Source organism: Cydia fagiglandana, chromosome 9 (assembly GCF_963556715.1).
Source record: "Cydia fagiglandana chromosome 9, ilCydFagi1.1, whole genome shotgun sequence".
Taxonomy (NCBI): Eukaryota; Metazoa; Arthropoda; class Insecta; order Lepidoptera; family Tortricidae; genus Cydia; species Cydia fagiglandana.
This window is the reverse complement of record NC_085940.1, coordinates 2926701-2953559: the sequence shown is the minus strand read 5'-3', so window position 1 is coordinate 2953559 and position 26859 is coordinate 2926701. Positions and strand designations below refer to the sequence as shown.

General features: G+C 39.2%; 1 protein-coding gene across 1 annotated transcript; it reads left to right on the top strand.

Moving 5' to 3' along the window:
- Positions 1 to 1147: 1147 nt before the first annotated feature.
- On the top strand, positions 1148 to 26654 carry LOC134667186 (D-beta-hydroxybutyrate dehydrogenase, mitochondrial). The gene is made up of 4 exons (XM_063524506.1): positions 1148 to 1394; positions 4712 to 4866; positions 16844 to 17009; positions 26026 to 26654. The coding sequence occupies exons 1-4, from the start codon at positions 1148 to 1150 to the stop codon at positions 26364 to 26366; spliced, it is 909 nt and encodes a 302-aa protein (XP_063380576.1). The 3' UTR covers positions 26367 to 26654.
- The last annotated feature ends 205 nt before the right edge of the window (positions 26655 to 26859 follow it).

The following is a 26859-nucleotide window of genomic DNA, read 5'->3' as shown; positions in this document are numbered from 1 at the left end:
GCCGAAACCGGTTTTTTTTAGATTTGAAATAACACTAACTTGAAGTACCTAACTTGTTACTAACATAATATGGGACTTATTCATTAAAAACTATGTACAAACAGTTTAGGTAAGTATATCGCTTACATACTTTTATTCCATGAGTAAACCGAAGACACTATACGTGTTGAAAAGGTTCAACAAAATATAAAAATAAATTAAACTTTAAAAAAAACTAAAATAAATGAACGAACGAAAGTAGGTAGTGATTCGCGCTATAGGTACTTGTCGCAAAACTAAGTCGCAAGTCCGGTCATAATGCCATCTCGTTCACTCTTGGTTGGTCTTAACACGGTAAAAGGAGATACCATTATGAGCTGACTCGCTACTTTAGCGGCAAGTATAGCCCCTCTGAAACCCAATCGTGAAACAAGTGTCATGTCATTCTATGGAACTTGCTAGAGTCGGACCAAAAAAAGCCTGCAGCGGATTTCGTAGCCCACGCAGTGCAAGTGTCATTTATGCGCCATAATTTCATAGAAGTTTGACGTTTAAATAACACTTACACTGCGTGGGCTATCAACGGCTCGATTCGGGAAATGAATTAGAGACTCACTAGATATGAAATAGTAAAGACATGCGACGTTCCACTGCAAAAGGTACCTTATGGCACCTGGCGCCACGATTCGGGAAATGAATTAGATATTCACTAGATATGAAATACTGAAGATATGTGACGTTCCACGCAAAAAGGTACCTTATGGCGGCCGGCGCTTACATCGCATAGCGCCGCAATAATATTGGAGCGGCGTTAATAATAGCATAAGCGTCGACCGCTATAAGGTACCTTTTCCCGTGGGACGTCACATATCTTTATCGTATCTAGTTAATCTCTAATTCATTTCCCGAATCGCGCCGCAACTCTAAGAAACCGCCATATTGAAATTGTCTCTGAATGATGAATTTACTAGTGACTTTTTTTACACAGTTAGCAAGTTCCATACAATGACAATTTAAATATAAACATGAAATTCATTTTAAATATGCAACGAAACACGAAACCTGTTTAAAATGCTCGGAATCCTGTTCTCGGCTCAGTTGAACACCGACTTTCCTCTTATCTAGACTTCTCTGTATCATACTATCGTATTGTTATTTGATCGTTATAATGAATCTAACCCGCGTAGTAGCTATCACGGGATGCGACAGTGGTTTAGGATACGCGTTAGCTACTCGCATAGCCCGTGAAGGTATCGTGACAGTAGCTGGAATGTTGAATGGGGTGGATACTAATGCGGCTAAGTCTTTAGAGAAATTAAAGATTCATTCGTGTGCTCTGGATGTGACTAGTGTGGACAGTGTTACTGGGTTTAAGGAGTATGTCAACGGGTTGTTGAGGGATAACCCTAATTACAGTAAGTACTTTTTTTTTTGTAAGGCCCATTTGCACCTGTCCACTAACCCGGGTGAACCGGTTAAACCGTTAACCCAATGTCAAAATGTACTGGTAACCATGGTAACTCCAGGTTTAACCGGTTAACCCCGGTTTAGTGAATGGTGCAAGTGGCCCTAAGTTAATCGTTTTTAGGGTTCCGTACCCAAAGGGTAAAAACGAGACCCCAATACTAAGACCATTGTCACCAAGCTATCTCATCTCATGAACCGTGACAGCTAGGCAGTTGAAATTTTCAGAGATGATGGTTTTTCTGTTGACGCTATGACAACAAATACTTACTAATTTTTTTTATCAATATTTAAGTGGGGCTCCCATACAACAACGTGATATTTTTGCCGTTTAATGCGTAATGGTACGGAACCCTTCGTGCGCGATTCCGACTCGCACTTGGCCGGTTTCTTTTAGTTGCCTTGACAACAGAGTCACCGACAAGAGTTATACTCTTAAATATACTCGGAGTAATTAACAATGGAGCCGCCATTAACAGGCGTTCCCCTCTGTCGAAAATAGGCGACCAATGGTCAACCACATGTCAACCATATGTATGGACTGACGTTTATCTGACATGACGTACCTATACATTTGATGTGCCCCTCCCCCGCAAAAAACGGCAGACTATTTTGTACCGAAAATTTTAGACATGGCGTCTCCGTTGTTAATTACTCCGAGTAAATATATGATGATTATGACAACAGAGAGCCTTCCGCAAACGAAAGTTTTGCCTCTCTGTCGCGCTTTTTACGAATTTACAAGTGCGACAGACAGGCAACACTTATTCGCGAAAAAAAAGAAAAAACAAATAAATATTATCAATTCAATTCAATTATCTTGCCGTCGCCGTATCGGATGTAACGCCAGTGTGATAACCGCCTTGCACCATCCCACTAACCCAAGGTTAACCGGTTTAACTGTTAACCCAGTGTCAAATTGTACTGGTAACAATGGTGATTCCAGGTTTAACCGGTTAACCTCGTGGGACGGTGCAAGTGGCACTAGAGAAATAGAGATAACGAGTACATGTTCTTATATATATGTACTTTATATTACGATTATGTATATACTTAATCTTAAACAAACTAGTCTAAGAGATAATCCAGCGCTTATGTCTACATAACAAAGTCTGTTTATGTCCATGTACCTTTGCACATACATACAATAAATCAATATACTTTTCTGATGTTGTTAACATGCATTGATTTAAGTAGGTAGAGTTATACCAAGAAAAGTCTGCAGCGATTTTGATAGTCCACGCAGTGCAAGTCAAACTTCTATGAAATGATGACGTATAAATAACACTTGCACTGCATGGGCTATCAAAATCGGTGCAGACTTTTCTTGGTCTAACTCTATACGCAAAGACGCATAGTAGTACGTTTTAGGTATAGGCAGGCGGGGCTCACTCCGTGATTTCGTCGCTTTGCTACAGGTAGGTAGTAAAAGTACATCCGTTCGGCCCCAATTTTGGGGTTTGCCATAAGCCGCGCGTGGCGCTGTCGCCACCTAGCGGCCATATCTGTGCTGATTGTAACAGACGCGTTTTGTTAGAGAGTGAGTCTTATGTACCTAGTACTATTATTTATTCTGTGGTATATTCGGTAGATTAGGTAGTTTAAGTACTAGTAGGGGAAGTACGGACAAAATGACAGGGTGTTTTGTTTTTTAATCATATCTATTTATATAAAGTAATTATAATCGGTGACTTACGAGGTTATGGCAATTTTTTTTTTGTTACAAGTTTTATCGCTGACTGTATTTTTTTCCACATGCAAATCGCAAAAAATCTTCGAGACTATTCTAAACACCCCAGCACAGTAGGTTTCGTTGTTTTATCACAGTTTATAGAGCCACCTCCTGTCTCCATCATCAGATCAGCTCGATGGTATCATAATATTGCATTGTCATCCGACTTACAAATTGCATTGATTGAATTGCGACGTTGCAAATTTTCAGCTTCATTGGAATTATTGGAAGTTGAGAAGTGGGTCAAATTTAACTTAACTTGCAAGATTTGACCCCAGTCAGCAGCAGAAGTTGCTAAGCGGGCTAGGTGTTCAAAATGATCTTGACGCGAATTTATTGTTAAGAGAATAAGAGCCTGTCAAGGTAATTTTGAACATCTCGCCCGCTTAGCAACTTCTGCTGCTGACTGTACAGCAGACATAGTTACATAGATAGGTGCATATTAGGTACATTGCAAGTTAATAAAAGTTTGTAAAAAACCGGCCAAGTGCGAGTCGGACTCGCGCACGAAGGGTTCCATACCATTACGCAAAAAACGGAAAAAAATCACGTTAGTTGTATGGGAGCCACTACTACTGTACTAGTGTACAGTAGTGTACTAGATTTTTATTATATTTATTATTATTTTAGGTATTTGTTGTTATAGCGGCAACAGAAATACTTACATCATATGTGAAAATTTCAACGGTCTAGCTATCACGGTTCATGAGTTACAGCCTGGTGATAGAGAGACGGACGGACAGACGGACAGCGGAGTCTTAGTAATAGGGTCCCGTTTTTACCCTTTGGGTACGGAACCCTAAAAAGGAGAATGTCCTATACATTCGGAAGGTTGAACTCACATAGATTTAAATTTCGCGCCTTTTTCTACGGACGAGGGTGTGTCTGAGTATACCTTACCTTTCAAATCGTGGTAACAACTAACTACATAATTACTACCACAAGTTCATGGCCATAATGAACCGTATTGTTAACAAAATAAGGTTGATTTTTGTTGAATCTTTTTTTGTAATTATTAAGTTTTAGTATATCACCTGACGAAATCTTGTATTACTTTTACTTGTACTTGTATTATTTTGTTGCCGGTCCCATATTCGGATACCTTCCTCCAATTGAGGGGGGGGACTTAAATCTTCTCGAGGCAGAGGAGTAGTGTTGGAGCCGGTGTAGCTTTATTTGACGTTCATAAGCGCATTGTAATATGCCTACTTGAATAATAAACTATAGCTGGTCAAGCAAATCTTGTCAGTAGAAAAAGGCGCGAAACCCAAATTTTCTATGGGACGATAAATCGCGCCTCCATTTTTTAACCTTTTCGCCACCACGTCAATGAAGTAATAGTGTTATCAACGCCACGTCAAAAATTGCATGTAAACAAACCTGACCAAAACCGCGACTTGATATGAAGTCGTGGTGTGTATGTGAGGCACGAAATGTACTGACTTTATATCAAGTCAATGGCGGCGGAAAGGTTTTCCTCCTTTTTCTACTGACAAGATTTGCTTGACCAGCTATATCTTTATCCTTACTTTTCAGGCCTATACGCAGTTGTCAACAATGCCGGGGTCATGACTATAGGTGACTACGAGTGGCAGACTCCTACCATGATAGAAAACGCAGTGAATGTGAACCTACTTGGTTCTATGAGGGTGGTCTCCGCTTTTCTACCGCAACTGAGGAAGACCTCACGGGTAAGTCCTTGTCACTCCAATATAGAGTGATAGAGATAGCAAATCAATAAGGAAAAAGACAAGAGATCTAAAAGATTGGCAACTTAGGGCCATGCACTTGCACCATCCCACTAACCCGGGATTAACCGGTTAAACCGTTAACCCAGTGTCAAATTGTGCTGGTAACCATGCTAACTCACGGGTTTAAACGGTTAACCCCGGGTTAATGAATGGTGCAAGTGGCCCTTAAAGTGGTAAGACTTAAATTGTTTGAGGATTGATTGGGGAGGACCTGACTGGAGTTTTCATCTCATCTCGAAGGTTAGCTGGAAGATATCCCTTATAGGGATAAGTTCGCCTTTGCACTTCAATTACTGTAATATATTTTTGTAAACCTATGTTGTGTACTATAAAGTGATTACTACTACTACCAGGCGTGGCTCACTCCGCGATTTCGTCGCTTTGCTACAGGTAGCTAAAAGTACATCCGTTCGACCCCAATTTTGGGGTTTGCCATAAGCCGCGCGTGGCGCTGTCGCCACCTAGGGGCCATATCTGTGCTGATCATGACAGACGCGTTTTGTTAGAGAGTGAGTCTTCTGTACTTAGTACTATTATTTATTCTGTGCTACTACTAAATTGATCGGGGCTATGAGCGATGCAATATTGACTAATCAATATTAACTTATTGGCTAACTAGCCTAGAAACGTTATCTGTCTCTATCGAACTAATATAACAGATTAAATAATAGTACTATTAGGTACAGAAGACTCAGTCTCTAACAAAACGCGTCTGTTACGATTAGCACAGCCGCTAGGTGGCGACAGCGCCACGCGCGGCTTATGGATTTTCCCAAAATTGGGGTGGAACGGATGTCCTTTTAGCTACCTGTAGCAAAGCGACGAAATCGCGGAGTGAGCCACGCCTGCTAGGTAGAGCGACAGAGAGACGATAGCGTTTCGTTTCAAGTAAACGATTGTTATCTTGGTTAGGCCCTCCCCCAAGAAATAAAACCTTTATCGGGAATTGGAATTAAATTTCAGTTTCTTCATAATTTTCCTTCTTCACCCTAGAGTTAGTTTAAAGGCGAAAGGCGAATAAAAAATATTAGGAAATGTCTGAAAAAATCTGATGTTTCAATAGAAACACATAAAGGCAGTCACCATTTTTTAAATGACAAACATACCACCCCTTACAATTTCCACTTGCAACTTACAATGCATCCATACCAAATACCGGGTGTGGCTTGTAACACGAGCAAATAATTAAAACATAGATTGTACTCCTTAAACGGTGACACTTTTGTTCAAAAACTTTTAAAAATTATGAAGTATTTAGACTCCCTATTTTTCATACAAAATAAATATTATCTTCAATGGACGCCTTCGCCACGAGTCGCCACGCCATTATAATTGTGATTGACGTTGCTTGTCACGCCTTAAACATAACAAAATTTGCAATACATTGCGTCTTAGAATAAACTTTATAGTGTATTAAAAATCAAACAACAAGTTATTTTTAAAAGTCACTAAACAAATGTTGGTCAGTTTAAGGAGTACAGCTTACGGTTTAATTTTTTGCTCATATTACAGGCCACACCCGGTATACAATGGATTCCCACAATATTCCTAAACAGGTCATGTCCATATCACGATATATCAAATACCAAAGTTGCATTATGCCCCTGACGACACTTAGTAACACCTTGGCGTCATGAACGTGAATCATGTTCGCGTCATTATTTGCAACGCAAGCTTTTATTTCACTTGCATTCTCATATTGGTTGACACAATTACCCGCCCACTTCACCTAGGGTTGCCAGATGGTCGGGATTTGGCGGGATTCTCCCGATTTTTAGCACGTGTTCCCGATTCCCGACAAAGTGTAAACTGTCCCGAAAAACGGCTTCACGTTATAAAATAATAATTTCAAGTTCCGAACCGTCGTCGAGCGAGCGAGCTGACGTAGTGCCAATAATGTAAAATATCGTTGTTTTTAATACAATTAGTACTTTAATTTGAATGTATTTTTTTTCCCGACTTATGTCCCAAAATCCCCAAAATTTTATATTGTTTCCCGATAATAGCGCCTTCCGATCTGACAACCCTAACATCACCCCACATGTCAATTACCTATACCTACATACTAAAGACGTTCTTACACGGTTTATATTACATAATTAAGTAATATACACCGTGGGCTCGAGTTACTCGATAAATTTTAATCACGCATTCCTGACTGCAGGTATAATAATAATAATTTAGCCTATAGGTACATACGTCCCACTGCTGGGCACAGGCCTCCTCTCATGCACGAGAGGGTTTGGGCTACATAAGGAGCAAAATTTTATCAAATTCGGTAAAAAAAAGTTGGGTATGTGTGTGTTTTCTAAACATGACACGTTATTTGTTTTTGCAATATAGGTGAAAAAAACAAACATTAAAACGAACAAGTAAAGTTCATTTATTTATTTAGGTACCTAACAGATAAATTTCGCGAGTTTCCTTTATAACTATAACCTCTAGCCGCCCAGAGACCTATAAAAAGGTCTCCTGTTCCATTATAATTTGAACTTTGTGTTGATAAAATAAAATTTCATTTTGCTTGGCTAGGTTTAACGTATGAGCGGCTAGAGGCTATTGTCTGTCAGGAGCTAAACCAGGTCATATAGAGGCAGTGTCGCAGCCCAATAGGCGCTTTACTAATTAATTCCAGAAACAATTCTTCACAAGAATTGTCATTATCTCTAAAACAAGATCGATTTCAGAAAAAAAATTATAACATTTTAGTCTCTGAATGCGGTTAATAATACACCTTTAAAATCTGTCGGGTCATTCGAACCCACGGTGTATAGAGGTCAGAATAGATTAAAGCAGCTAGTAAGGGTATTATAATATACATATAATAAGGAAATAAATTGCACACGTGTTCGATTTGGTCGGCGAAGCAATATTTCTGTCGAGTGGGCTTTTGACATTTCCGTGTCAGCAGTTTGATTTCTTTTTGGATCCTATGTCATGGATTTCTTAATAAAACTCGTATCGTCAGGTGACAAGGAACAGTCACTAATTACTAAAACAAATTTAAACATAAATCGACCTTTTTAGGGTTCCGTACCCAAAGGGTAAAACGGGACCCTATTATTAGGGTTCCGTACCCAAAGGGTAAAACGGGACCCTATTACTAAGACTTCGCTGTCCGTCCGTCCGTCCGTCCGTCTGTCTGTCACCAGGCTGTATCTCACGAACCGTGATAGCTACATACAGTTGAAATTTTCACAGATGATGTATTTCTGTTGCCGCTATAACAACAAATACTAAAAACAGAATAAAATAAAGATTTAAGTGGGGCTCCCATACAACAAACGTGATTTTTGACCAAAGTTAAGCAACGTCGGGAGTGGTCAGTACTTGGATGGGTGACCGTTTTTTTTTGTTTTTTTTTTGCATTATGGTACGGAACCCTTCGTGCGCGAGTCCGACTCGCACTTGCCCGGTTTTTTATTTTAGTAGGTACTAATATGGTTCACTATGATGGCTATGAACTTGTACTTAGTGGTACAGTGACTTTTGCTTGTCACCCGACAATATTGTAATGTCACCCGCAATAATATGTTACTCTTCGAAGACCGCAAAAATATGTGACACGGTCTTATGGCTTTACAAATAAGATTGTTTCAGATATTTTTGCGGCCTTCAAAGAGCAGATAATTAATAGTAAGATAAGAGAAGAGAAGAGTAGATTATTACTACCCGGGGTTACTTATACAAAATCAATGAATATGGTCTTGTTGATGAAAAAATAATCTATAAAAAAAAATAAAGCGTTTATTCACAATTTTCACAAATCTTGCTTACAACTAATTACATATACAGTGAAACCTGGTTAAGTGGGACCTGGATAAGTGAGAAACCTCTATAGCTGGGACTCATGGTGCGGTCCCGACACTTTAGCACTGAATTACCTCTGTTACTGAGATAAAACGAACCTCTATAACTGGGATTCGTTGTTGTGATTTTATAGTCACATTTACCTCTATAATTGAGACAGAGAGTGTATTTTACCTCTTTTACTGAGACTATATTTATAAGATTACATTTTCCTAATTGTTTTTTAGAATTTTATAGGGAATTGACTTCTGTATCTGAGATAACGTCAATCTATGACCTCTCTAAGTTGGACTTCATTGAACAATTTCCGTATTCTTACTAACTTTGCCTAATTGTGTCTGAAACAACTTCAAGTTTGATTTAGTTAATTTATGTAAGTAGTTAAAACTATCGAAACGAAAGCTGAAATTTTGATAAGTAACACGAAAAAATAAATTTTCATTTATTAAATTTCTAATACGCAATGAAGTCCGTATCAAATTTAATTTGATTTTGAAATGTCTATCCTTTGGCGAAACATTCAAAGAAATATTTAAACAGACTTAAAAAATATTTAGGAACCTTATTAACCACCTCTATAACTGAAATATACTCAATTCTCACCTCTATTAATGGAACCCTCTGTAAATGAGACGGAAATTTATTTGTACCTGGCTAACTGGGAGCCTGGGTAAGTGGAAAACCTCTTTAAGTGAGCCAAATTTGCTCGTCCCTTGAGATCCCACTTATCCAGGTTTCACTGTATTATATTCTTCTGCCAAACCACAGAATGGTTTGTTGGCAGACGAGTCTTCTTTAAGTTAATTAAGTTTAGGTAAGCTAGGTAGTAACTTAAACTTATCTACTTAACGCTTTATCGTATGCGCAGCCCTATATGGCAGTTCTAATTTTCAACTCTATTGGTAGCTATAAAAGTTCATTTTTAAACCAATACTTTTTATATTATGACATGAAGTAGGGGGTCAACTCTACAGGATCAAACTAAACATACGCCTTAAAAGCTCAAATGCAACCTATATTAAACTACCTATACATAATACATACATTAATGGTTTTGATGCTGTACGCTCAGATGGTTTGTATAATCTGAGCGTACAGCATCAAAACCATTAATGTATGTATTATGTATAGGTAGTTTAATATAGGTTGCATTTGAGCTTTTAAGGCCTATGTTTATTTTTATATTTTACTTATTTGGGGTCAACGCGTCGCGCGGCACGGGATAAATGCGTTCACTTGTGGTAAATGCGTTTTATGAAGATATCTTCCAAACGCAACAGAATTATTATTACTTATAACTATTATAGCCGTCTACACTAAAAGTTCAGTGACTGACTACATTTCGAACAGGGAGACCTGCAATAGTTTTAAAATGTTCCATTTAGAAGAAACAATCTTCAAATCAAGAGTGAACAGGCACCTTCTGGGCGAGCTCGCTCCATCGTAGGCCACGTCTACGCCTCGGCTAGTCTGTGGCCATGAGTAAGCCCATTCATAATAAAAAAATAAAAAAAAGAAACGTTTAAAAGACGCATTTACCTCAAGTGACGTAATTATTCCGGTTGACCTGTATTATAAGTTGTAAATACAAGGTTCAGAAATCTAAGGCAAACAAAAGACAGAGTCATTCGGGTCTAACCTACATATTTAATCGTAGTACCTACGTATTTACATTGACACGATTAGAAGTCCTACTTACTTTATGCGCAGACTAATTTGTATGGTCTGCTTTTCTAATCTGAACGTTGATGTCCAGGCACATGAGTAGTGTTGTGGATTTCAATATTTCGATATGAATTTGTACGGATCCGTACCATAAGGAATGCACCATCATGTGAAGAATAGCGTTTACGTCGATATTGCTGAACTCTACCGAAGTCTGTAAATAAAAATAGGACGTTTTTAAGCTTAGAATTAAAAAAGTAGGAAAATGTGTCTTGGGTGAGACTTGAACTCCCTCTGGACGTTTTTAGTTAAAGGGGTATCCAGACGGGACTGACGAAATCAGTCGATTTGTTCAGGAAAATAATTGGTCAATCTCATCTACCATCCACACGTACACAAATTAAATCACCAATTTGCATTCTACTATGAAAATTGGCATTTTTGTCTCCGCACATGCTGATGTGATCGGGGAATCAAATTGGTATTTGCGTCCGTACAACCCTGTTCGATCGGAGAATTTCATCAGATTGTCGAAAAATTGTCTCGTCTGGATACAACTTATGAAAGAAAGAAATTACAGTTATGTCGCGGTCTTGATAGACTAAGGTTAATATGGCTAATACTATCATAGGGGCTATATAGGCATGTTGACATGAATCGCGAATATATAACATGTTATGTTTTTAGCATAGCAGGGAATATTAGAATGCTGAAAATCATATTTTGCAAGTGTAAATGTGCGTAATAAATTAATTTAAAATAATCAAAAGTATTTAAAATAATGCCCAGTATCACGTGACTGCAAACGCCAATCGGAGAGCGTGACGTAATGACATGAGAATCACCACAGACTAGTCGTCAAACCTGACCGTAATCATGCCGTAATCCATACGACACCGCCAAAGAGTTTGGATGTTCAAAAACTGTATGTATTTTTTATTTCGACAATAGACATTTATTAAGTACGAAAAATATTATTACATGATATAAAAATATATATTTATTTGTTATTGAATAAATAAAACGTTATTAATATGATATTTCACCAAAATCTTTTTAATAATTTGGCTGAATGGAACTATCATCGCCATGTTGGCTGTCGGAAACAAAAAAAATATAATTTAAAAGTTATATCTGGGCCCACTATGTTTGCGCTCACAAATTTAGTTGTATCATAATAATTCATTTTAAATTGTACCTAACTGTAAGTGTTTTTGTGTGAAATCAGTTATTGTGATTCATTTTTGAAATGGTTTTATCATCGCTGAACGTAATATGTAGGTATACATATAGTTCGCAAGTAACAATATCATTCAAGTCAAAATCCGTAACTGCAACGTAAGTATCATGTAACACATATTTGTTTTATACTCTAGGGTCTTGATTGTTGTTATTTTACTCATAGGCACTGAATAAGACATGTACAACTTGTTATTCATTATTTTAGCTTATATATTTACGTAATAATGAACTTTTAGAAAGAGAGATAAATTAAATACTACAGCTTTTGTTCTACGCTAGGACTGACATTTGGCAGCAGTTTGTTTTAGTTTGTTTATTTATCTGTCCGTGACGTCACGTGACAGCTTGGAGCGTTTAGGCTCAAACTTTAAACACTAAACTAATTAAGCACTATTTAGTATTTAAAATTAATGAATAAAAATTTTTAATATATTTTTTTGTAATAATTACGTGTCTATAAAATGAATACAGTTCTAGAAACTTGTCAACATGCCTATAATTGGGGTCTACTAGCGTTTATTACGAACAACGAACAACATTGATAATTTCGTCATCAAAGCAGCAATTGCTTTTATAGTTTCAGCAATAAAAAGAAAATGTTTTTTTTTATATTTTAAACTTTCCCGTTTTGAACACATATTAACTCACATTTATAGACGGGTCTGACGTCGCTAAACGTCGGTAATTGTATAAATTGTATAAAAGTACTTGAATAAATTTCGCGTTAGACCCGTCTATTAATGTGATTTAAATGGTTTTTTCCTATGATTGAAAATCAAAGAAATATAAGCCCGTGTACGGAATAATCCCTATGACGGAATTAGCCAAATTGACCTTACCTGTTTCTTTTTAACTGTGTTTATTAGAGAAGGACGGGTAGTATATCTCGCGAGAGATAATGTCACTCGCGTACCGGTTTCAACAGGCACTTCATTTGGTCCTCCTTCTGCAAACCGATAGTTTTCATCACTATTCGAAATATCATGTTGCGACAATTCTGGCTCTTGATCTCGAATGCTTTCAAGTGCATGTCCTGATCTATGTAGTTTAGTTGGATATTGAACTGGAAATTTAAAATAAAGTTTTTTATACAAGCTTTTATCGCTAACTATACATTTCTTTCAACATGGAAAAACGCTGCGTCTTACGTAAGCGAACAACTCGCGAACGCGACGCGGTGCCTCGCGGTGGGTCCAAGGCGTTCGCGTTCGCAACGAGATCGCTCATCGCCCACATAGGACACTTCAATATTCACTCCGCGCCGCATCTCTTCGCTTCGCGTTCGTGTGTTGTTCGCCTACGTAGTACGTTGCGTAATACTCATCGAGACAATTCCCTAACACGACTAGATTGCGTTGTTTTATCAGTATCACAGAGAACCTCACCGTAAAGCCATAACAGCCTACCGCACCGCACAGCGACCTTGGTGCTCCGCGCGATGTGGTGCGGTAGTTCGTTACGCCTTTCACAGCCCGTCCACGATATTGCGCGACCGGCGGCGGCCACCATAGGTGGGAACGAAAGGTCCAACCGCCTTTTCTCGCTCCAACCTATGGTTGCCGCCGCCGCCGCCGCCGGTCGTGCAATGCTGTGGCCGAGCCGTTACAACGGCCACCTGCAGTTTCCACGCAACAACTTACATAGATAGGTATTTATGTAAGATGTGTAAAAGTATGCAAATTATTTCAGCTTCATTTTCCGATGACCGGAATTGATCGGGATTCCGGTTTCCACCGGGAAGTGTTCATATTTAGTGTTCTTTGTATCAGACACCATCTTTAAAATTAGGTACTTCTAAATTCTTTCTACCAAGAAAAATTATCACCCCAATAACTTTGCCCCAGATTCCACGTGCAAACCACCAAAATTCATAAAAGACTGTTCACAAATATTGGATTAAACCGATGGACTAGATACTGGACTATAGGATAAAAAACCATAATACGCCTGCCTGACAGACAGTATTTTATTTACCTTTGGATCCTTGAATGCCTGCTTCGTGTAGAAGTTGCCTCGCAGGAAAGTTCGCCCATTACTGGTGTACGTCGTGATGTTCGTGTGGTACCAAGAAGGCTGTTTCGCCACACAACTGGTAACGTTAGACACGATCGCTTCATATGGGCCCTGGAAACAGTCTTGAGATTACTTTTTTTTACTCATTGGCGGTCAAAGACGCTGCGTCTTACGTAACAAGCGAACAACTCGCGAACGCAACGCGACGACGCGTGGCGCGGCGGGCCCAAGGCGTTCGCGTACGCAATGCGAACGCAATGCGAACGCAATGCGAACGCAATGCGAACGCAATGCGAACGCAATGCGAACGCAATGCGAACGCAATGCGAACGCGAACGCCTAACGAGAACGCCCACGCAGGACACTTCTATAGGTACATATCCATGGATTGATTCACCCCGCGCTGCATCGCTTCGCTTCGTGTTCGCGAGTTGTTTGCCTACGCAGTTAGAGTTACCAGATACACATTTAGAATTTCCTGACAAAACTCCTGATTTCCGAATATATTTCCTGACATATTCATATTTTTGACGACGACGGGGAGTAGGGCTCGTCTAGCCGTTAGCGATGGCCACCCGATTGAGCCGATAGCCTCGTTATATTAATTTAAGTTTGATTAAAATTATTATTTGTGCTAATTTAAGTAAATAAAAATGTACTTTATAAAAAAATCTATCAATTCAAAAAAATCCTGACATTTTCGTGTTCCGTCCTCATTCCTGACAAAAGGCCAAAATTCCTGACATATCAGGAAAATTCCTGTCATCTGGTAACCCTATACGCAGTAGGTACGCTGCAAGCGTTCTTGGGCCTGTTTCTCAAAAGCTTGTAACTTGTAATACAAGCGGATGTCACTTTTTGACAGGGACTTCCATTTGCATTACAAGTTACAAGCTTTTGAGAAACGGGCCCCTTGTCGTTCAAAATGATAAACTTACCTCTTCGGTCGAACAGAAGCCTTTACCAAGTCCTATTGCAGTTATGATTACAATGTTAAATCCTTGCATTGTCAATATTTGTTTGCACTTTTCTGCTACTGCAGAAATGTAATGTAATGTAATGTAATTTATAGGGTTTAGGTACTCCTAAACCCTATAAATTACATTTGAATCTAATCAAAAAAAATCACGCAGGACGCAGTAAAGTAACTATATAAAGTGATATGTGAGTGATATAATATTGCTGTCTCACTCAAACGGTCTCTGCATACCGCTCTTGCCAGATTGTGAGCAAACAGGACTAAAGGGACAAGATTGAACTATTTAAGTACAGAAACACCGAGGGTTTGTACTGACATTTTGTAATGTCGAGATACATTCATATTTTTATGTATAGTCATTGTCATTATACTTTTTTACATATCCTACCTACTGAGTTGCGTTGAAATAAATCTGTAGGTACCTATAAGTAATTCCGTACCTATCAGTAGTTTAATTATGTACAAGGTTCCGTAGTTTTGAAATCATACCAATACCAAGGGCTAATAGAGCTATAATAAATAAACCAAAATAAATATTCATACCCAAAAATGCAATATAACACCACGTCCCCTCATGCCTCACCATTATTCTTTTTTTTTCCCAGTAATTCTTTATTTTGTAAATACTCCGTAAAACTTATACGATCTTTTTATTGCACTGTAAAATATTAAATTACATAAATTACTATAAGACATAAATAGGAATATAAAACTAAAACTAACTACAATTAAAATAACTAAAACCATTATTCTAGGTGGCTCTTTTACAGATGTACTTATAATAGTTCGGATCGTTTTTTTAGCATTACATGTCTTTTAATTGATAAACGCTCTAAAAAAATAAAATCCAAATGAACGCTATAAAATATTCGTTCATTTCAAAATCATCACTTAAAAGTCAATTTGACAATTTGACGACCGGTCTGGCCTAGTGGGTAGTGACCCTGCCTGCTAAGCCGATGGTCCTGGGTTCGAATCCCAGTAAGGGCATTTATTTGTGTGATGAACACTAATATTTGTTCCTGAGTCATGGGTGTTTTCTATGTATATACGTATGTATTTATCTAAATAAGTATGTGTGTCGTCGCCTAGCACCCATAGTACAAGCTTTGCTTAGTTTGGGGCTAGGTTGATCTGTGTAAGATGTCCCCAATATTTATTTATTTATTTATTTATTAATTCCAATTCTACCAGCCAAAATGAGCAAATAACTCAAAATTTGCATCTATACCACCCACTTTACCACGCTTGTGGACCAAATCAAATATGTATATTCAAAATTTCATCAGTGTTTGAAGTATAGAGACCCTTATTGGTATGGTGAAGAGCATTTAAGGCACATTCTTATTACTTAAGTAACGTCATCTAGTGAGCTGAAAAGGCAAAAAGAGTGTCAATATCACAACAAGTATATTTTGGCAAACCTAAGAGCCGTAACACACTACCGCACCGCACCAAGGTCATTGTAGGACGCACCCATAAGTAAGAGGGAGAAAGAGATATCGCTTTCTCACTTTTACTTATGGGTGCGTCCCACAATGACCTTGGTGCGGTGCGATAGTGTGTTAGCTACTTAATAAAGTTTACCGTCTTTGCAGTGCGGAACACTAAAAACTTTCGATCTATTTGCCACCATTATAACCAAGCAATTTTGCAGGTACCTACACATTAGTGTTGCAAAACATAGATAACAATCTAATGTATCTTTTATCCCGAATATCGATCGTATCTGCCTACTATTAAACATAAATCTGTGGCCCTAGTGAAAAAGGGTACAACTCTCGCGCAGCTTAGGTGTAAAAGGGCATAAGTGTTACTTGGAACCTACTACGTCCTTTTACAACTGCGCTGTCCGAGACTTGTACCCTTATTCACTAGGGCCACAGAAATATACCTACCTACTTACCAACACGTGTCACGTTCACTACCTACCTAAAAGCCGTAACACACTATCGCACTGCACCAAGGTCACGGTGCGGTGCACTAGTCTGTTACGGCTTTATGGATCAAACGAAGGTCAATACCTAATAGAGGACTATTAAAAGCTAATTTATTTTAGCCTGATGAGAACTTTATTATTACGTTTGAGCCATTTTTAACCCTCGGGATCCAAGGGTTTCTACTAGTATTTTATAAACTTAAATTAAATAATGAGGGTATTTGCCAAGCGAGAGCAAGCTGCTATTATAATTTTCTTTTTTTTACCAGGACGGATTAAAACCGCGGATCATCAACGTGGCGAGTCACTGCGGACTACAACCTCTACCAGGCTTCGCTCCGTACAGTGCGAGCAAAGCTGGCCTACTAGCGTGGACGCGAGCGCTGCGTATGGAGCTACGGGACCATGGGCTCACAGCTGTGGCCTTTGTACCAGGTAATAGCTTCAGCTTATTAAGGCCCCTGTATATATTGGGCCAACGCAGGCCGGTCCAGGAAGAGACGCAGCCGTGAGAATGAGATAGCAATATCACTTGCTTGCATAAATGCGTCCCCCAGATTGGCCCACGCTGGCCCAATATGATGTCCAGGGGCCTTTACAAGCGTATGACTAAAACCACGGAAAAAAAATGTGGAAACTCGATTAACTGGTCTGGAGCTAAGAGACCCTGGGCTCACAGCTGTGCCATATGCCAACTGTGCCAAAAGGGTGTCGGAAGTTTATATGGGAAATCAATAAAAAGCAGATTGGCAAAACCTAAGCTCCCCAAGTTACCTACTTATTCCATGCAGATGAAGTCGCGGGCGAAAGCTATATTATTATAAATGGATTCGGACACCATTGCACTATTTCTGTGACGTGGATAAATAGCTTCGCTTAAAGCAGCGGTCGGCAACCAGCGGCCCGCGGGCCGCATGCGGCCCGCGAGCCTCCCTGGCTATTTTGTATGTAATACTGACGAGCGACAATGTCTGCTAAATTCACAAATATTACCAAAGTGCGGCCCGCGTCATCTTCGTTAACTACTATGTGGCCCTTGGCTGCTAAAAGGTTGCCGACCGCTAGCTTAAAGATACACCTACATTATCGAGCAGGAAATTGCCTGATCAAATTCGGCGTCTTACAAAAACAAATACATCATCCATAATGAAACAAAATAACGTAATAATCTCAGTCACGCAGTAACTACCCTTCGTTCAGCTGTCAAATTACTGGAAACCACTTAGTTAAATTGGTAGCCCGCAAACGGTTTCAAACCAATCTTGATACAAGGGGATAGTAATGGTATATTTTGGTACTGTTCGGATTTAGACTACAAAATCATTATTAATGCAGTTTTGCAGCGCGACTGCATTACTGCCGCAAATGTCAAAACTCCGGGCAGCAACATCGATTTTCACATTTGCGGCAGTCGACAGTATTGTCGCGCTGCAAATACTGCTGCAATCTGCGCTGATTTATAATATGCATTTCATCTACACTTAGCTGTGTATATTATTAGTGTAATAGAGATGACTATTATTTCGTTTACCAGCTTTTATTACAGGCTCTGTAAACGTATCGTCTTATTTAAAATTAGTACATTACTACAGAGGCCGGGACGAAAGGGGTTGCCGGCCGAAGACATATAGACGGCCGAGCGAAGCGAGGCCGGATAGGTCTGAGCGCGGGCAACCCCATTTCCCGCCGAGGTATGTATAGTGCTTTTCTCAAACATGCAATGAAATAAATAAAATAAAAAATCCACGAAACCCAAGTTTTATTTATAGAAAAAACTAAAAGTAAACTACACCCATAATATAACTAACACGTACCTATATCTTTATCACGCGTATGTTTTACACGAGTCGTGTATTTTTACTACCCGTATATTTTCATGTATCTTTGATTTTTTCGCCTTGTATCCGTCTGACTGTCGTTTTCGTCACATAAGTTTACATAGTCTTTCATGTTGATATCATGTTTCACATAGGTACATCGTTGCTTTATGCATGGAGAAAATAAGTATAATTTCCACAGTGTTCACGAATTTGTAGTTACTTTCATTTCTTTAAAATATGCCACAAAACTGTTTCTAATAAACTGTAAGCCATATTTCTTAGATTCTAAAATAATAAAATTGCCATAAGCAACCATATAGATACTTCGTCTTTGACTTGGCGGCAGAGGCAGCAAGTTATTTAAAATCAATTCTGGTTACGCTGGAATTGGCTCTTACGATTACAATTAAAATTAATTTCATTATTTTGTCGGGACTCATATTAAAGTAAAATAATTTGGCCAAGTCCGAGATAGCTCGAGGCATTTAGTGTTCCGTACGGCTACCATCAGTTTGGCATTGACATAAACGATATCGTGAACGTAATTTACTTCCTATAGGTATATCTCTTTCGCACTAATATGTCAGTACGAGCGAGATGCATAGAAAGTAAATTACGTTCACGCCCACGGTAGCGTTTATGTCAATGCCAAACTGATGGTAGCCGTACCGCTCGCATCGTTACATTTTACAGAGGTTGTTTGCCTGTTTTTAGGGTACCGTATTCAACTACACACACAGAACAATAGTACAAAGTGTCTAAGTGCGAAGGACGAAGGCCGAGCTTTAGCAAAATGTCATCGCTTTAGCACAGAGCAATAGTACAAGTGTCTAAATGTGAAGGCCAAAGGCCGACCTCCGCGTAGCCCGAAGGCCCGAAGCGTCCAGGATGTCAGTGCTTTAACACAGAACAATAGTACAAGTGTCTAAATGCGAAAGCCGAAGGCCGAGCTCCGCGTAGGGCCGAAGGCCCGAAGCGTCCAGGATGTTAGTACTTAAACACAGAACAATAGTATAAGTATCTAAATGCGAAGGCCGAAGGCCGAGCTCCGCGTAGGGCCGAAGGCCCGAAGCGTCCAGGCTGTCAGTTCTGTGTTTAACCACTGACATCTTGCAGGCGTCGGGCCTTCGGCCCTACGCGGAGCTCGGCCTCCGGCCTTAGCATTTAGACACTTGTATTAATTACCTGTGTTTAGAACCTTTCGGCCCAATGCGACTTCAGCCTTTGGATTTTGCGACTTAGACACTTGTACTTAAAAATACTTGGAAAAGTTACGGGAGGCGCGCGTCTGTCGGACGCTTCGGATCTTCGAATCGCTCCTTCGGCCTTTGCATTTAGTTAGATTCTTGTACTATTGCTTTGTGTTTGAATACCGAAGTCGAGCATCTCGCGAATGCTTGATGTATTATAATAATTTAGAGTAAGGCCAAGCGCGCACCACGATTTTTTGTCCTGCGATAATTTTGTCGCAGAAATGCAACGTATGTGTTTATATGTTAGTGCGCGCATATGCGACAAAAAAATCGCAGCGATTTTTAAATTCTGATTTGTCACATTTTTCCGCAATTGTTCGCGACGCGATTGTCGCAAAGTGAATTGCAGCATGCGGAGTTGTATGGCCCCGCGCGCACTATGATAATAAAATCGCACCCCGGCCGGACCTCAGTCGTAGGGATTGCAAATCCGAATCTATTTTACAAAATCCGGATTTTCGGATAATTTTCACGCCGAAATCCGAACTTCTGATGAAATCCGGATTTAGGGAATGTTTTCTTGGTACCAGGATTAAATTTTAAAAAACGACTTTCTAATAAGAATATAGTCTTTTTATTTACTGTAATATGTAGTCTTATGCAGTGGCGTAGCTAGGTGGGGGCGGCGGGGGCGGCCCGACCGACCCGACCGTGAACATCAGTAGCGTCATCTATAAAAAATCGTAAAACTGTGGCAGATTGCACAATCGCCATTAAGGAAATAATATACTCGTACAAGTACAACATGCCCACGAGGAACCCGAGAGATTTTGACAGTGTGTTCCTGAACTTCCAGGAACTTCCTGATCAATATTTAAAGACTAAAATGTCCTATAAACTGTTTTGGAATTCGCCTAGTTTCAGAGTCCCACCAGCCAGCTAAAAAAACACATCTTTTTAATTGTAAAATGTTTTTTTGATGGCGATGTTGTTACTATGGGACCTAGTCCAAATATCCTTATTGATAGAATGTAAAAAAGTGACAAGTACACTTTGCAAAAACTAGGTTTTACAAAAAAAAAATTAAATTCTTTTTGAGTGATAGTTTTACAAATAAATAGCATTTATATTTTATCTACAAATACGTACAAATAAATCGAAAAAAGATTTTTTTTCGCGAAATTGACGTAATCCCTTTTAATATATTTTCCTTCTTTTGGCTTCGGAAATGCGTGGTTAAAATCTCTCGGGTTCCTCGTGGGCACCTGGTATGGAGCAATAATATGTTGGCGCCTCGTAGGGCATTTTATTCAGAAAGGTTTTTTTTTATTATGTGATTATTTCTGTAATTGAGAAACCATGTCACTGTTTCTAATTGGGTGACTCTGGACTATTTGAAATTCATTGCGATATGGGATTGTACAGAATCTCTTCCACATCTTGCACTTGGCAATAAAAGATTTTAATTTTTTTTAACATTAATTATTTGTATATCTTTCACGGGACAATGATGACTCGGTCCTTTGGGAGGCGTGCGCGGAGCACAAGCCAACACGTAGATGCCCTTTTAGCCGGGTACTGACTGAGCGAGCAGCCTCGCGAGGCAAATCCTCGGTCAGTCAGGACGTGCCTCGCCCGAGGCAAACGCATGTCCGGCCTCGGCCGAGCGCGCCTCGGCCCGAGCCCAGCGTTGTCGGTTTTTTGTCCATGCTCAAAGGCACCTCAGTAAGTTTGCTGCGCTCACTCAAGACGGTTGTGTTTTGCCTCGCTTGTTCAGCCGCATGTTAGCGCCATGGATAAAGAACAGTGCCTTAAATTGATACAACTATATTTTATTTATTTATTTATACAAGGAATTCCAACAGCTATGAATGATACATTAGACTTTTTAGATAGCATTACACAGCCAATTATAGCAACTCGCAAATAGAAACTGAATATGATACGTTACACAGTACACGCTATAATAACATATATGGTAAATATAGACGTTTATGGGATGCGAAATGTCCCGATTATACTAATAGAGGACTAGAGGGCTTTTCCGCGCGCGGCAGCCTCGTGCAAGAAATCCTACTGACCGAGGCTGCCTCGCGCGGCATTCGTCCGAGGCTGCCTCGCGGGGCTGCTCGCTCAGTCAGTACCTGGCTTTTGTTGCATGAGCCTGCCGCGCGTGGAAAAGCCAAGCCACGGTGACGCCTGAGCCATACATCGAACACTCAGTTTAACGTGAAGTCACACAGACACCGCGCTTCTCATGAGGCTGTTCAAGGCCCAAGGTCAGTGAGTGAGCCAGGCAACCCCCCCTCTACCCGCTTGACGCGTATTTGCAGTAATCAGAACATTTTAACGGTGCAAAAGGCAATTGTATAATAGTTTAACAAAAAATCCGAAAATTCGGATTTGGGTTTAAAAATCTGGATTTAGAAACGGATTGAAAAATTGGCGGATTATCCGGATTTTCGAAGTTCGAATAATCCGGATTGCAATCCCTACTCAGTCGGCATTTCGCTCTCCAAACCCCAACATCTCGGCACCTGCACCTCCAATGGAGTCTCAAAATGAGACGCTAGATGTTGACCATTTAATTATGGAAATAGACGGGGATCACCAGTCATACAGCAATCGCATATTAAAGACACGTTTCATGACAAGCGACTGGTCGACTTTTTCATTTTCATCGCAGTGCGCGCAGTGAATTTTCTGCGATATATTACAGCGCGATTCTAAAATCGTGTCTCAAAAATTTATATCGTGGTGCGCGCTTGGCCTATAATACCTTACTGTAACATAACTCCTTCAATTTGAATTTAGAACTCATTATTATTTTTTATTTGATTTTGTTTCTAGTTCTATGCCATATATATAGACTTTAATATTATTTAGAACTGCTAAAAAACAAGATCGGCTTACTTTAAATATTTCGTCAATTTTACCTTTGTTTCTAAAAAACTGTGATATTTAACTGTCATATAGGTACTATTTATTAATGTCTTCCAAAATTATTTTCTCGTAACAGGACTGAGGGGCTACCGCGTAAACCGAAATTCGCAATTTGCGGGGATCTTTCTCTTTTACTCCAATGAAGGCGTAATTAGAGTGACAGAGAAAAATGCTCGCAATTTGCGAACTTCTATTTTCGCGGTTATAGCCCTGAATCTTGTTGCTCACCGATCCGTTCAAAAATATACATAAGTACTGAATATAATTAATAGATATTATAATTATACAAATAATACAGAAATGTAATGGTACTTAATGAAAAGGAATATTGTGTATGTCGCAGTCGGATCGTATAATCCGCCGCATTACATTACGGCTAGCCGTTTTCAAAAACAGGGGCGTTTTGAAATGCGGCGGTTTAACGAATAGCCGTATTGAATGCGGCTGAATGAGAATCCGCCGGAATGTATTCGGCGCCATACGTTCTTCAACACGGCTAGCCGTAATGTAATACAGCGAGTCATTAGCCGCCGCTTTGACAGTTTTTAGTTCCCATTTTTAACACTCGTGGCGCTGCCTGACAAACGCTGGGGTGTCCATCAAATCTGGAGTTTGTCAGACTGTTTCTTTTCAAAAAAAAATTTCCTTCGCAACTTAACTAGACGGAGCCCCGCTTCGCGGGGCTCCTATTTCTGAGCGGTTTGCCCTTCGGGCATCTGAAGCTACCTAACAAACCTAACCTACCTACCTATTGATTAAGTGAGACGTCCGTGAAAACATTACACTTTGGGGAAAAAAGCGTAGGTAGGTAATTAGGTTAGGTTCGTTAGGTAACTTCAGATGCCCGAAGGGCAAACCGCCCAGAAATAGGAGCCCCGCTTGCGGGGCTCCGTCTATTTAAGTTGTAAAGGAAATGTTTTGGAAAAGAAACACATGTAGTGCGGTGGGACCATGGTAGAAATAAATTAAATTGCAAACATTGTCAAACTCCGGTTACGTAGGCGACCGAAAGAACTGGTCACTCTACAATGTACGATGCGGCTAAACGTGGGCCGCCTTATTGAATAACGTATCGCAGTGACAATCCGGCTAATCGTCGAACCGCCGCATTTCAAAACGCCCCTGTTTTTGAAAACGGCTAGCCGTAATGTAATACGGCGGATTATACGATCTGACTACGACATGTATATTGTTTCGACGAATCAGATACTCTCAATAAAATCTATACATGAGGCCAAAGCTGTGCATAAATATTAAATGACTTTATTATCTCTATACGCCTTACTAACTCTATGTGTCCTATTGTGGAAAAAAAAACACAACGACAGTCAAGAACGGAATTCTTAATTTGAATTTTTCAGATTTTTGAGATGCTAGTCCATTGCTTGGAAAGCCCGTTCGAAATTGAAACTTATTTGCAATATAATAAGGTCGTATTTTGTAGATCTCTCTCATACTTATAGTAGGCTATTAAGATAAAATTAAATATCCCACAAAAATAAGCAAGCAGAATTAAACTTTATGTCAAAGACATAAGTCATAAATTTCAATGCCAAAGTTTTAACTAAGGATGTTTCTCGCCTAATATGAATTGACCAGTGTAAGCATCAGTTAGCTAGCCCTAAGCAACCAAAGGTCAAGCTGCAGTTGAAAAACTAATAAAGATAAAGTTAAGCTGATAATTTTCCCGCCGTCTCCATGCTTCTTTAAGTTGGGTATTGACTGGTCAGCTGCCTGTTAGCTATAGTTTTCGCGAAAATCGCCAGGACAGAGGTGAAAATTTTTGTATGAAAACTTGCAACTTTAAATGCATTTTTTGACGAAACTATTGCAGTCTAAAATGAAGTCAAAATCAGTCCATCGACTCAATTTTTTGCAAGCTTTCTAATGGTACCCCACACGATTCTTACAAATGAAAAAAGTTTCAGCCTACCCCTCTCAACCCCCTAAATTTCCCCCTTTAATAAGAAATAAGCAGTTTTGACTTATTCACAATATGAGTGGTGGTAATTGCTATAACTGTTCCAAATTTTAGGTATCTATGTCAAACGGTCTCTGAGAAAAACGTATTTAACTGATTTGCAAGACCGAAGTGATCCCATAAGTGTTCCGTAAACAAAGTTTTGTACGGAACACTAAAAATCAACAACGGACCATAAATCCAATAAAACAGAAATACAGAATGAAAATTTTTCAACTTTGCCTCCATAACAATTTAAAAAAATAACTACGCGTGTTTGAGTAGACCTTTTTACCGCTAACGTTTAGATGAAATATTTTAAATGTATTTATTTGTGTAGTTAAATTTATAATTTAAAATTACAGAATTTGGTTAATAATGTATTATTTATTAAGTTCATGTTGATTTTATACAAATAAAACTGCAAATTGTAGCAAACATTGTTTTTGTTTTTTTTTTTATAGGCGTAGTGGCAGAGTGTCATTACGAACCATAAAGCAAATACTGCCTCTAGTTTTTTTTAATGGCTGAATGCCACGATGCTGTGTCACAAATATCTGTGAAATGGAAATTAAAAAAGAGGACTTTGCCGGCCTAGGCCTGCAAGATTTGTATGAAATTCCATTAAATACCTCTTGTCCTAGCCGAACCTGAAACGTCATACTTCGCAGCCTATTATAAGGAACATAACATCAATATTTCATTGCATGTTTGAGAAATAAATATTTGTTCCGCGAATTTGAACGGTAATGTTCTCAAACGTGGCTTCCATGTTTTATTTCCGTTCACTGGCTGCAATCAACTTCATTACTGCAGGAAATGTCAAAAAGGTCATTTTGTGGAGAAATTTACATTAATTTTGACGATTTTTGCAGTAATGCAGTCGAATGCAGCAGTAATGCTTATGCAATCCGAACGGTACCTTTACAGATGTAGATGCATTTCACTGTCAACGCCTTTATTGTATTTGGTTAGGGTTTAAATAAGAAAATACGCTCGGGAAAATGAACTTTCTTGAAAAAACTAAAGTTAGTGATAGTAACCATTAGTAGGTTCACGGTTCCTTGGAACTTTTCTTGCATACTAATTTTTAAGCGCCACTTGCACCATCCCACTAACCCGGGGTTAACCGGTTAAACCATGAGTTGCCATGGTTCGCCATACAATTTGACACTAGGTTAATAGTTTAACCGCTTAACCCCGGGTTAGTGGAATGGTGCAAGTGGGCCTAAGTGAACTTTTATAGTCTGTGTTCTGACATGGGACATTGCTAGTTCATTTTGCATAATCATAGTTTTATTCTCAACCTTTTGTTAGGTAGGTATTCTATTCACATGCTATTCACTTCGCGAAGTTCATTTTGTATAGATAGAGGGTATTTATAAATGCGGGAAAAGTATTAGCCGTATAGCCACTTTTATCCCGTATGCTTTAAAACGATTATTTCTATGATTCTTTGTTAGTGATCATCAGGCCAAATCATACCTACAGGTGGATTCCCTACCACCCTAAATTATGTATTCTTTTTTTTACAGGAGGTTTCGTTGGATCTAGCAACATACTGGCAGCACAAGCTAGCTCGTGCAGAAAAATGCTCGAACATCTCGACCCGGACCAACGGAAACTATTCGAAAAAAGAATAACGGCCCTAAGTGACTACCTTCAGAGCGCATGTCAAAATTCGAACTACGATTCGTTAAAAGATATAGATATAATTGAGACATTTGTAAAGGCGTTAACGGATGAACAGCCTAGATTTTTGTACAAAGTACAGTCGTGGCGATATGCGTTTTATTACAGTTTGTTGAAAATGCCGGTACCTGAAGCGGTACATCTTTGGTTGATTAAGAAGTTCCTGAGATTTCCAGAAGTTTAACGCATTTATTGCCAGCTAGGCGCTTTTCGCTACATACGGGTTTTCCCATGTTATCGGCTCCGCTCGTAGCGCGTAGCTCGCGTGGGCACTGAATGAAGCAAGGATAGTTGTTATTATTATTTTAGACCGAAGGCGGGAAACTTTTTGAAAAGTGTTTCTATATATTTATAAATTGGGGTTAAATATTTCAAGCCCGTTATTTACTTTATAAGTACCTAACAGAATTATATTTTACAAGTAAGTAGGTATTAGGTATATTTGTAAATATATTATATATTATATTTTCTTTACGATGAAAACTAAATAAAAAATTATCCATGACAATCCATTTTTGTTTTATTACTGAGCAACTATAAAGGCCCCAGTACACAATGGGCCATCGCTGGCCACTCCAAGGGACGCATTTATACATTAGAGGGAGCAAGTGATATTGCTATCTTATTCTACCGCATGGCTGCGTCCCTTGGAGTGGCCGGCGATGGCCCATTGTGTA

Coding starts and splice junctions, on each gene's coding strand:
- LOC134667186 (XM_063524506.1), top strand. CDS start 1,148: ATGAATCTAACCCGCGTAGTAGCTATCACGGGATGCGACAGTGGTTTA. Junction 1,395..4,711: donor GAGGGATAACCCTAATTACA/GTAAGTACTTTT, acceptor CTTACTTTTCAG/GCCTATACGCAGTTGTCAAC. Junction 17,010..26,025: donor AGCTGTGGCCTTTGTACCAG/GTAATAGCTTCA, acceptor TTTTTTTTACAG/GAGGTTTCGTTGGATCTAGC.